At 33.5% G+C, this 13,852-nt stretch overlaps 1 protein-coding gene across 1 annotated transcript; it reads left to right on the top strand.

Annotated features, from left to right (window-relative positions):
- Window positions 1-413: 413 nt before the first annotated feature.
- LOC149807124 (uncharacterized) lies at window positions 414-10,021 on the top strand. The gene is made up of 3 exons (XM_089962367.1): window positions 414-701; window positions 5,368-5,899; window positions 9,749-10,021. The coding sequence occupies exons 1-3, from the start codon at window positions 414-416 to the stop codon at window positions 9,853-9,855; spliced, it is 927 nt and encodes a 308-aa protein (XP_089818493.1). The 3' UTR covers window positions 9,856-10,021.
- The last annotated feature ends 3,831 nt before the right edge of the window (window positions 10,022-13,852 follow it).

Here is a 13,852-nt window from a genome sequence, read left to right on the forward strand (position 1 = left end):
TATGACTAACAATTTGCTCTAGAACCAATGTACTGTATTGACACATTCCAAAATAATTCAACTTTTTTTATATCAAAACTCTTTAATTATTTTAATGGTTGGAAAAATTCAATCTTAATATTCTGTAGCTTGTTTAAGTATATGTATGTGTTAAAACCTTAATTCAGTAGAAGTTAATACATATATTTTGAAAAGTGTATTGCAAAGTATGACAATCCATGTAAATTCTGCAGGGATATTACATGAACATAGATTTACAGAATATTGAATTTAAACTTTTATTTGGTTCTCAAGTTACCAAATAGTAGTTGTTATCCTTATGATTTTTTGCTGCAGATACTAGTTCTAGTCATATTCTCATAATAGTTCATTTCATTTATGTGACATTTTCTTTTTGATCACTCTACATCAGAATGTCTGAGGAAAAGAAATTTGAGGTCAGTTTCATTGAAAACTTCATGCTGAGTGGTATTGCTGATGCCATCTCTAAGACGGGAGCTGCTCCGATAGAACGTGTCAAACTCCTTGTCCAGAACCAGGGCGAGTTGCTCAAGTCTGGTCGCTTAACTGAGCCTTACAAGGGTGTGATTGATTGTACCATCCGCACCTACAAAGCTGAGGGGTTCCTATCCTTCTGGAGAGGCAATATGGCCAGCTGCATTCGATACTTCCCCACTCAGGCTCTCACATTTGCCTTCAAGGTACTTGTTGGTGATTTTATCATGACTGAGAAAGTATATTTTGCATAGCTTTTTGTCTAGTCTGTCTACAATGCCAGATAGCAAGACATATGAATCACTTTTCCAACATTAAGATTTTTTGTGAAAAAAGAAGTTGTTTATCATACAGAATGGCATAGTGTGCTGGAAAGACTTCAATGTTCCTTGAAATGCTTCAAGAGGCTTTCTGGGATAAAATGGAGAGAGCAACTTACTGGCCGGTTACACTAAGTACAGTAAAGCCCAACTATAATGAGCTTTGTTATAACACAAATTCATATATAGCACAGTGTAATGTCACAATCTTAATAAGAGGGAAATTGGCTGGCATTATCTAAAGGATGACCTTCCTCAATGTTATAGCCCAGTGGGAATGAAAGAAGAATAGAATTTCAACAGAGAACTGAGCAAGAATACTGGGAAGAAATAAAGCAATACAAGCCCTTTAGACAAGAAAAATACAAATTTAATCAAAACAAAGTAAATGTGGCAATCCCAATTCAGTCTAAATTATGTCAACAGAATTTAATAGTGTCCATTTTGGGTTTATTCCATCATGATAATGAGTGGTGAAAAGAGCTCGATGTCCATGACCAATTTGCATCACTTTCCTCCCTTGACCATGCATGTATCAACGTATTCCTTTTCCTCAACTTCCTATTCTCTATGCTTCATCCCTTCCTGGACTTCCTAGTCCTTTATTCTGACCGTGTCCTTTTTTTCTTGGAATTCCTTCTTTGTACTGTCCCGTCTATCTCCCAGAAAGCTGTTCCTTAAAGGACAAAATTATCCCATAATCTCTGTATGTACCACTTTCTACATGGACATAAAATTCCCTCACTTCATTACTCAGAAGCATATTAGCTATTCACATACTGTGTAAATTCTGACGTAGCATGTAGAACATTACCCTCGCTTCACAGTGACAGGTCATAAATTACCACTTGAGCATCTATCGAACATTACCGTATTCTTTTACCTATGCTTATACATGTTCAATTAATATCGCATGAAATTCACAAATTCTAACTCACAGCAATCTCTAGCCTACAAGATTATTTAAACGTTAGAAAATCAAATATAAATAGGTAATTATCATTAACTCACGATAATCACTATTGTCCTAACAGACAAAGGAAATTATTTCATATAACCCAATGAAATCCTACACATGTGAAATTTTGGATTGCATGCAATCAGTTCTACCATTGAACTAATAACTGTAAAATTAAACAGTAAATTGCATAACAACTCTAGCATCAACACATTTCCATGAAACTGAATAAAATAAATTGCATGACAACTCTAGCATCAACACTTTTCCATGAAATTGAATAAACGATACATAATATGGAACCTAGTCATAGCAAACACATTTGCATAAAACAAATAATCAAAAAATAGAAAATTATGTTGGAAATTAAAATTGCATACCTTAATACTATTCTCTTTCAGAACTTGTGCATCCTAGCACTAAACCCTGTTGTCACTTTAAATTCACATTTTACTGCAGGAACATGATGGGAACTAATTTTCAATTGCTTTTGGTAGCAGGAAGGTGTTGCCAGCAGAGCATTGAAAGAGAATGCGTAGCGGTTATCTTTGGGATCTCTAAATCCCATCGCTATCTGTATGAATGAAAGTGTATTCTGGAAACTGATCAACAACCACTTGCTTATTTGGCCCAAGCTAAATTGACAGATTCTATGCTGTCTAAATCTGACGGAAGAAATTATTATCTTGGGGATAATTTAGGAACTGATGCCTACTAAAGGGCAGAATAAATTAAGGTGTACACTTTAGAAGCAATGTGAATGTAAAGTGATGATCTTAGTCAGAATTCTTTAGTCTTAATTTCCTGAAAGAGTAGTTTTGGCTCAGGGGGAAGCCTAAAGAGAATAGTGCTTTCCTCGTTAAACAAGAAAGGGACCAAGTGGCTGTCTTGTGAGAAAAGATAGAGTTTAGTGCTAGGATGCACAAGTTCTGAAAGAGAACAGCATTAAGGTATGCAATTTTAATTTCCCACGTTATTTTCTTTTTTTTGTTTTTTGTTAACAGCATAGAATCTGTGAAGTATGGGGTATATCAATTTACCTTTGAAAATGATAATTTGACATGAGTTCCTATCAAATGGTTATGGTTGGTAGCTCAAATGTTTACATTCTCAGGACAGCGTAGCAATGCCCCTGGTAAAATCTCACTCAGTCATAAATTCTAGCCTTTCAGGGTTCAACACTGACATGGGGGGGAAAGAAGAAAGGTCGAAGTGACCCTTCATGAAAAATTTTCTGGCTTAAATGTGATAACATTTTAATGCTCAATGCATTCAACTTTAAGGTTCAATACAATTCAAAATTCAACACTTCACACACAGTTGTTGTGAGCTTCCCAGAAGTTCAGAATAATTTCACCAATTTCTTTAAGTTCTACAAAATGTTAGTGCCACAATACATAAGAATCTGATTAAATATGGTAATTTGGTAAGATGTGATGTAATTTTCAAGAAAAAATATCTTGTCACTGCTTCAAGATAATTTATAAAAAAAGCTGACTCCATCAAAAGCTGATAAATGCTAATATAAGTATTTCTGTACCAACAAAAATAGAGCCACAAAGTCTTCTCTGTGTTTGTTTTCAATTAATCCTAATTAAGTACAACTGTTGCTGAATCCTGAATAAACAGAAGCCAATGGATGTTTGCTCACTTATCTGGTTTATACAACCAAGCACCAAACAATGGCATTCTTGAAATAAGTTTATCACCCGAATTGTCAGGAACTGTTTTGGTCACTGTCACCTACATGTAAACACTCCCCCCCAATTATCTTTCTATATATTATTTAATTCATTCATTGTACTTTCAGAAGCTGGTATTGCGTCCTCGGGCAAAATTCATTTTCTCTATTTTTTTAATGACTACTAATAAAAGTGTATTTTTCAGTAGTTCAGGCTGATTTTATGAGCACATGGGAGCAGCACTTTTGATCAGCTGTGTGCTTGGATCATGAACAATTTTCACAACTACAACATGTGAAGAAATTTCAGCCACAGTATTTGAAAGTTGCATAGAGGTTTGCTAACATTCTCTCCACTGTGCTTGTTGTGAATGCAATCATCTTCACCTTATACTGTCTCTCTGTCAGAAGAACATAATATCTGTTGTGTGTAACTTAAATATAACTCCACATTAAGTCCTTAAGTTTCTAAGTCATTACATGGCCATATCCATACGCTTAAAATCTGACTCAATCCTTTTTACATTCTAGTCAGAAATGCAGACATCAGCTTCAAATCACTTGGAATAAACAGGTCAACTTGTCATTATAATATTAAAGTTGTATTAAGTGTTGTTCATCTGACTGGAACAGAACCATTTAAGTTGAAGGGGTGGAGGGATTTGCTCTTATAATCAAACATGCTACTCTGTTTTTGCTTTACAGTAGTGCAAAGTCTTAGTTATCAACACAAATTTCAATGAATATACAGCTTTTTATGTACTTTTTTCTTGTCTTTTAGAGACTGACACAACTGTTTCTTTCTTTGAGCTCATTCATTATCTACTTAATCAAATGGTTTATTTCCAAACTTGGTTGATGCACTTTTGTGCCTTCTGAATTGTTAATCTCAACTGCATTATGAGGTCAATACCCATGACCCAATCTACAGATTTAAGTTGAAGCTAATTTTACAAGACTAATGCAAGGTTCATTTTTGAAACTCCAAATGCCTGACCTATGCAGTTAATTCTAAGTGAAATATCAATCCCTTTATTTCGGAAAATACAATGTTTCATAATTTAAAGTAAGTGTATTAGCAAGAAGTTAAATATTTGGATGTGAATGGAATCAGAAGAGCAACAGAAATTATGCCTTTCTGTACATTTTCAAGTGAATCGCTATTATGGATACAGTGAGACAGGTTTGCGAGTACAGGTACTCCTCTAATTTATACACTATTCAGCTTGTCTCTTTATGCACATTTTCATGGGAATTGCTGTTATGGATACAGAGAGACTGGTTTACGAGCACAGGTATTGGTACTCCTAAATTTATACTCTATTTAGCTTGTCTCTTTATGCACATTTTCATGGGAATTGCTGTTATGGATACAGTGAGACTGGTTTACGAGTACAGGTATTGGTACTCTGAAATTTATACACTATTCAGCTTGTCTCTTTATGCACATTTTCATGGGAATTGCCGTTATAGATACAGTGAGACTGGTTTACGAGTACAGGTATTGGTACTCCTAAATTTATATAATATTCAGCTTCCAATTTTTTTTATACATGTACCAATTATGCATTGCTTTTCTGCCCCCCCCCCTTAAATATGTAATCACTGTTTTAAGTAGTTAACATTTAATATGCATCAGTTCAAAATGGTAACAGCAATATTGAAGCCCATAGTACCCCTCCCCTTGTCTTGCATTACTAATACTCAGACAGAATACATAGGCAATATTTTCCTCAGTTAACTGACTTGTTTGGATATTGCACATATAGTGGAATTTACTGTAGGTATTTGATAGAATATTGTTCATTTATTTATATTTTAAAGCTTTTAATGATGCAAAAGAAAAAAAAAGAATACATATATAGATATATAGAGGTTTCAGTAGGTTCTTACAGAATTCATATTTTCTACAGGACACACTTAAGGGCATGTTTAAGACAAGCAAGGATGACAGTTATGCCAAGAAGTTCACCAAGAATATTGTATCAGGTGGAGTTGCTGGAGCTCTGTCACTTAGCTTTATCTACTCCCTTGACTTTGCTCATACTCGCCTGGCCACTGATTGCAAGTCTGCCAAGGCTGAAGGCGGCGAGAGGCAGTTCAAGGGCCTGATTGATGTATATCGCAAGACCTTGGCCAGTGATGGAATTGTTGGATTGTACCGTGGCTTTACCATCTCCTGCGTGGGAGTTGTGGTTTACAGAGGACTTTGCTTTGGGTTGTTTGATACTTTGAAGCCATTGCTGCTTGGAGAGAGTGCCAATGTTGCCGCATCCTATGCCCTAGGATGGGGAGTTACTGTCACTGTTGGTCTTGTGTGTTACCCCATTGACACCATCCATCGCCGCATGATGATGACTTCTGGAGAGGATGTCAAATACAAAGGGTCCATTGACTGTACCGTCCAAATTCTAAAAAATGAAGGATTCATGTCAATGATGAAAGGTATTGGACTTCATTCAATGAGTCAACTTAGATCTATATTTGTGCCACAAAAAATGTTAAGTTGGGTATTTCTAAGCTCTCTTTATTTACCCTAAATGTAAAGTTAATGAAATGATAGGGGAAGGGAATATTAATATATTTGCAGCTATAATAATGAAGTACACTCTTGATTACTTGCACCCTGATAACTCGCAAACCTGCTTATAATGTGGGGTCAGTGGTGGATCCCATTTTTTTAATACTAGAAAGTACCAATAAATTGACCCCTATTTGTTGAAAATGAAGAAAGTTACAATAAAAATTGGTAACTGAAGCCTTGATATACTGCACATTCTATCATCGAATACGGTTGATATGACCTGGAAATATGAGTCAACATTATAAAATTATCAACCTTCCATAAGAAGTCATGTATTTTGTTAAAATTTCTTTCCAAACAACATTCTTGGTACAGCATCAGTAACAGTATCCAACGAAATTACGATCAATGAAAATGTCACTAACGCCTACTTGAGGCGTCAGTTTTATAAATAAATACCAAATAAATAAGTTGTTTTTGTATCAATTGAAATTCAAGCATTTAAGTTCAATTGTTTAGTTCAGTTTAAGTGTAATGATTGTAAATACAGTGTGCCCAGTTGTATTCAAACATGAAATATGCCAATCTACCATAATAGCTATTTCCGTGAGCATTTCTATGAGAACCTAATTAAGCACTGACATTGTTTTGATACCCGATTGCGCAAATATTTGTTGTATTTTTGCAATGAATTAAAAGCTGACCTTCTTACATTACTATGTTAATTACCAGTACATCTTTTGTATCGAATAAAGTGGATGGAATACATGAAAAGTTAAAATATATGCAAATCCAGCCTGGGTAAGAGCAAGCATGCCCAGGTAGTGTTGACTCAGTTTTTTTATGACTATAATAGAATTAAACTACCTTAAATTTTAAATTAGCATCCTCATTCATAAATGTGATCAAAGATAGAAAGACAACTAAGTGAAATGAATACTTGATTAAATAAAATTCTGGTTCACATGTACATTTTATTAATGAGAAGCTAGTTTCAGAGTTTGTAGTCAACTTGTAATTCCAGAATTGGCACTCGGAGATTTCCTCATGGTTGAGAAGTTTCACTATTAATTGTAATGAAATCATGGTATAATTATTTTTCTAATAGAACTATAAAAAAAGGAGTTTTGATGTTGAAGGCTGTTTCATGAACTAAATGTTCTGTTTGTTTGTTTTTTTAATAAAAGGAATCTTGATTGAATTTGAATCTACATGTATATAGTCTGGTACCCTGATTGTTATGATCCTTGCACTGCATTCCACAATAGGTGGCGCTATACAGTTTCGCATTTTGCATAGGGTTAGGAATTTAAAGAAAAAGAATGTCCCCGGCTTTCCTCACTGGTTATACTGGCTATTTAAAAAAGACCTTGTATATCTTAGGTATAATGCAAAGAACCTTTAATTCCCTTTATTTTGGTGTATGATTGATGGGTGTACTATGGGTTATAGAGTATACAGCTTGGCCTTACTTCAAATGTGCACCTTTCAAAAAAGTGCTAGCTCTACTTGGTCATTTTCACTTCCTGAACTTCAGAGGTCATTTGTATAAAAAAGAGCCGATAACTTTTTTTACATTTTATATATTTGGTAATTCATTCATTGCACTTTCAGAAGCTGGTATTGTCTAGTCTGGCAAAATTCATTTTCCCTATTTTAATAGCTGCTATGTATAGTGTACTTTAGACTAATTCAGACTGATTTTTTAACACAAGGGAGCAGTCATTTTAGTTAGCAGTGTGCTTAAATCATGTAAAATTTCCAAAAGTACAATATCCAAAAGAAATATCATCCACATTACATTAATGTAGCATAGAGGTATGCAAACATTCTCTCCACTGTGCATGTTTTAAATGCGAACTACTTCACCTTACATACGTCACTCTCTCAAAAGTACATATTATCTGGTGAGCGCCACCATAAAGAAGATGTAGGTATTATTTTTTATGATTTAATTATGTTTATATGGCTGAAACATTTAAGTCGCAAGCATCAAAACAATCCTTCTGAATAATTCTCCTGCTTTTTTCCCCACAGAACAGTATTTATGAGTGTCAGAGTCTCTAACAAGTCCAGCCTCCCCCCCCCCCCTGATAAAAGTGAGCTATTTTAAGAATGCACATTACATTTTGTAAACATAGCAACCAATGTTATGCTGAATGATAGGAACATGAAACTAGCCAGAATTATTTCTGAGATATCAACAATGAATTTTACAATTAGAAAAGGGAGGTAACTCATCAGCTTCATAAAGGTCAAAGGTCAAAGTGTAAAATATTTGCCTATTGTTTAATATGGAAGAAGCGAATTCACTTTCTCATCATTTATTTTTTTATTTCATTGCAAATAAATGAAAAGAAACATTTTCACCATATATTTCTGTCACTTATTGCAACAGTTTTAAATTTAAGTTGACTCTATTCCTATATTCTAAGTCTTCTAATTTCCCCATAATTAAGGTCACTACTCACACAAACATACCTCATGGCAAATTATGTAGGCAAGAGAAAAATGATCATAATTAGCTTATTTTCATGCTTAAATGCAATATGAATGTACCATTTTATTCAGAACATCATACATAATTATATGAAAATAAAAAAAAATAATTGCAAACATTTTTTTATTTTCTTTAAGGTGGCGCCATACAGTTTCGCATTTTGCATAGGGTTAGGAATTTAAAGAAAAAGAATGTCCCCGGCTTTCCTCACTGGTTATACTGGCTATTTAAAAAAGACCTTGTATATCTTAGGTATAATGCAAAGAACCTTTAATTCCCTTTATTTTGGTGTATGATTGATGGGTGTACTATGGGTTATAGAGTATACAGCTTGGCCTTACTTCAAATGTGCACCTTTCAAAAAAGTGCTAGCTCTACTTGGTCATTTTCACTTCCTGAACTTCAGAGGTCATTTGTATAAAAAAGAGCCGATAACTTTTTTTACATTTTATATATTTGGTAATTCATTCATTGCACTTTCAGAAGCTGGTATTGTCTAGTCTGGCAAAATTCATTTTCCCTATTTTAATAGCTGCTATGTATAGTGTACTTTAGACTAATTCAGACTGATTTTTTAACACAAGGGAGCAGTCATTTTAGTTAGCAGTGTGCTTAAATCATGTAAAATTTCCAAAAGTACAATATCCAAAAGAAATATCATCCACATTACATTAATGTAGCATAGAGGTATGCAAACATTCTCTCCACTGTGCATGTTTTAAATGCGAACTACTTCACCTTACATACGTCACTCTCTCAAAAGTACATATTATCTGGTGAGCGCCACCATAGTAGACAGCAAAGCAAGGAACATATGGAGTAGGGAACCAGACTACTCAACAATAACATAAAGCAGTGATGTAATACACAATGTTTTCGTATACATGTGAAGGATTGCTGAAACCAGGGGGAGTAATGTAATGTCAGCAATCTATCAGCAGCTGGGCATCTTGAAAATAAATGTAATTATTTATTTTTAACATAAAAATGAATAACTTTGATAGATCAAGCACTTTATTTACAGTTATTCCCAATGCAATTTTAAAATGAGTATTCAGCCATTAAACAGACCATTTCAGCGGTTTTCTTCATGTCCATCAAGGATGACAACATTTCATGTTGTTATGGAGGTCCCTTGATAACTTGCACCCTTGCTGATGTTTTTGGACCCTGTTGTGTGTGAATTATCGAAAGAGAGGTGTATGTGAAAATTTGATATTAATCCTTAATTTACTAATCTTATTAATTTATATCTGTGTTTCTCCTTCAGGTGCCAGTGTTAACATTTTGCGTAGTGTCGCTGGAGCTGGTGTCCTTGCTGGTGCTGAAAAGTTCAATGAATACTATATCAAGTTGTGTTTGTCTATGTTGAAGTAAACACTTGCTGCATGGTTTTCTCAACAAGAATTGAGCATTTAATAACAGTCTGTAACTGTTCTGAAATTGTAAAGCTTGTTTCCATATTCTCTAAATTTGTGCTACAGTCCCTTTTTTCAATTTATGTTCTATGTTTACTTCATTAACTATAGAAACTGAAACATTTTTCCAGTATCTAAACCCATTCTGTATATTAAATAAATAATTTGCACAGTTTATGCTTTGAATGTCCATGTACATTGTGAGCTGATACATTCCAAGCCTGCCGATTGATAGTTATTGTTGTTAAGAATGATATCGTACAAATTAATATTTATTCACTTACTTTATTATTTTTGAAATAGCAGTGTCAGCATTGTTACATCCTGTTTTAAAATTAACCAAGCTCCTTGGTGATTTTTATCAAATTGTGCAATATAGATGTTTTAATGCATAGTACCATATAATTCCAATAACATAATTTTTGTGTTCAGTTTTCTGTATATTAAAGTTTTATCTTCACCATATCCTTGTCATCAAGTACAGGAGAGCACATTTTTGGGGGTATTAAATTGTATTTCTTTGCATGATTAACTCTGTAACTAACATACAATGAGATATATTTTATATCTTTAAACTTCTGTTTTATGTTAGGTAACTTTTTTTAAAAATTTTGTATACCGGTAGCCTGTATTTTTTTATAACCTGTATTAATTGTAATAGCCTGTATTATGTATTAATTGTAATAGCTTGTAATAATTGTAATAGCCTGTATTATGTATTAATTGTAATAGCCTGTAATAATTGTAATAGCCTGTATTATGTATTAATTGTAATAGCCTGTATTATGTATTAATTGTAATAGCTTGTAATAATTGTAATAGCCTGTATTATGTATTAATTGTAATAGCCTGTAATAATTGTAATAGCCTGTATTATGTATTAATTGTAATAGCTTGTATTATGTATTAATTGTAATAGCCTGTACGAATTGTAACAAAAGCATTCCAGGGGATACTTATATGATAAAAGTTATGTTGCTAGATATTAAAGTTTTATCTTCCATGAAATCATTATTTCTTTTCTCTTGTTTCATTAGCTTGACATAATTTTGTAAAGTCTATAACAGAATTCTAGCCAGAGATTTATGCTTAAAAATTTCCAGTCATCAAAACATGTTTCAAGACTTAAGTTTAAGACCTGTTTTGGTGAAATTGAACACTGATTGTCCAATTTAAAAATTATCAACTGAGATTCATATTATACATGGGGCTGCATGCATTATAGTAATGGATTACTGTATACACTTAATATACATATATATAACATTCTGGGAAAAGTTTTCAAATGTATGCATATTATTTCACTCTGCCCAGGCATCCCTCTTGAATCTAATGATATTTGAAACTGTTCTTCAAATGCACATGGTCCAGATAATTATTAATGTTTGTGGTGCATTAATTGACAGCTGCATGCCTTAGACATTGCATGTACCTTGGATTCAGGCAGAGAATGCTGACCAATGAGCGACCGTAGCTCCATATTTTTTTTATAGAAAAGATGTTATATTACTACTGTATATACTTGTGTATAAGCCAATAATTTAGGAAAAAATAAAGTCCTGGAAAAAGAGGGGTCAGCTTATCCGTGGGCAAATGTCTAAACTTGACATTTTTTAAGTCTATAATGACTGTAAATCTTGGAACACGAAAAAATTATTTTTTCCGTGTCCTAAGACATATGCATGTAAAAAAAAATCATTTTCAGTGTCCCAATACTTATTAAACTGTTATAAAGTACAATGATTGATTTTGTTATTATTTTGCATGTGCATATTATCTGATTTCACCAACATGAAATTAAATGAAGGTAAATACAGACTTCATAATTTACAGGCCACTTGAGTTTACCCAGAAGACCAGACTGAACTATAATATACAGCAAACAACACAGTGCAAAGCGTGCATAGCGTCTCTTAAATCCTTATTTATTCCCAAATATATTAGATGCAGATTTTGCTTTGTTCATTGTTTTGACCAAATTGCATTCTTCCAGATGACATTTCAGCTAGTCCTTAATAGCTGTTACATTTATGTTGACTCATGCGCTCACAAGTTACTCATTTTCAATGATATAAGTGATCCTACAAACTGAGGTAATATTTTTAAAAAGGAATGCACATTTAATTGTACAATACACATAACCAGTATACCTTACATGTTCATGAAGAGTGGTAATAATAAAGGCTAAAATTCTCATTATAATCAACTAATCATCATCAATCTACTTTAGTTTTGTGTTTTGGCTGAACAACATCATAACTTTCCACACAATGGAAAGCTTGATGTTTCGGCATCTACTTTGTTGATAGTTGCCCTGATTTGTCTTTCATTTTCCGACAACGATATAGGCCAGTTAATCATTAAAACCCTGAAACTGGCTTGTGTTAAGCAGGAATTTTGACCGGCAACTATACCAGTACATTGATGTGTAATTGCCTTTTATTCCATAATATTAGCACAATTACTTTAATTTTGAAAACTGGGGTGTAAGTCATACCTGTAAACTTTTAAAAATCCAAGTAGGGTTAATTAATATTTAAAAAAAAAATAGGGAGATTGGGACCTGAAATTGGGAGGTTTTTTGTGGCAATTTTAAAACCTTGTTTTCACTAAATATAGACCGATCTTACAGGTCCAATATGCATGAAATTCGCAATGGACACACCATTTTTCCCTGTGATGCCCCTTATTTTCCCCCAGGACATGCCCTTTTTTCATATTCAAGTCTGCTATGGCCAAACTGCACAATAACTAAAGATTAGTCTTAAATAAACAAGCAACAAGGCCAGAGCGACTAATTAAAAGTTTATCCTGCTTATTGATGCAACTATTTTGTAAAACCAACTGGCCCTAGGTCATAGTTGAAAGAAACCATCTTCTACACTACTGTGTGTTATGCAAGCATCAGCAATTGATTGGCAAAAAAAGGATTCCCAATTTTGGTGAACCAAAAGATACCTAAATAGGCAGCCTCACGGTACTGTACATGTGGCAACAATTTTCCCCTCATTGTATATCCTACCATATTTCCTTGTTGTCAACTTGTAAGGCATTTAGTATTGTTTACTACAAACATATGTAGTCTGAATTAGTCTTTTGAGGATACATATGCTGGATGTTATTTATTTTCATTCCTTTTTTAATTTAACAATGGTAATTAACGTTCGTATATACGGTATGAAAATGCCAGGTGTTCACTCGTATTAAGTTTCTTTGATGGGAATGGCGCTATAGCATATGGAGTTATAGCATTCATGGTGATTATTCTTGGGATTGAAATTAATTATCTACAGTTTTATTGTTCTGGTTTACTTTTTGTTCTTGCTTTTTTTCTGATTTTTGTATTCTTGTAGAGGTAAAAAAAAAATTAACATGAGTAATGTTTAAATTTAACATTCTATTTACTGAAGAATCAAATTCTTTCTAGTAAAGTAATTATTTTGTCACAACAATATTCACAGGTGATAAAAAAGAACATGGTTTTCATGGATTTCATATGATATATCTATTTATGTAGGACTTTTCTTTTTAAGGATAAATGAAAATTGAAAACATAATGTAATAATCGAGAGTTCTCAGCAAAAATCGGGAAATATTATGAAATCGGGAGGTAGGCTTGGAATGATCCTAAAATCGGGAGTTTTTTTTTCCTCCGGGCATGAGAATTGATGGGTATGATATAATGTCGCTTACATCAAAGCAAACAGCAACTCAGCTTTTATGGCATTAGCATAATTTTGGAAGCATCATTTCTGAAACTTCTTTATTGTATTTTGGAGATATCATTGCAGTTTAGTGCAGTGGTGCCCATGATTCAACTCCAAGGGATTTACTTCATTCAGCGCATGTTTAAACCTACAATATACATGTGGTGGCGCCATTATGTAAATATGTTCCATTGCCTAGTTGAGAGCATTGAATAAACCGTATTCTTGTTTGTTGTGTTGTCATACTTG

The sequence above is a fragment of the Sinohyriopsis cumingii genome, chromosome 1 (genome assembly GCF_028554795.1).
Source record: "Sinohyriopsis cumingii isolate HCF-2022 chromosome 1, ASM2855479v2, whole genome shotgun sequence".
Lineage (NCBI taxonomy): Eukaryota > Metazoa > Mollusca > Bivalvia > Unionida > Unionidae > Sinohyriopsis > Sinohyriopsis cumingii.

Excerpts from the sequence above, each read along its gene's own strand:
- LOC149807124 (XM_089962367.1), top strand. The coding sequence starts at position 414 with ATGTCTGAGGAAAAGAAATTTGAGGTCAGTTTCATTGAAAACTTCATG. Across the intron at positions 702-5,367 it reads CTCTCACATTTGCCTTCAAG|GACACACTTAAGGGCATGTT; the intron begins GTACTTGTTGGT and ends TATTTTCTACAG. Across the intron at positions 5,900-9,748 it reads ATTCATGTCAATGATGAAAG|GTGCCAGTGTTAACATTTTG; the intron begins GTATTGGACTTC and ends TTTCTCCTTCAG.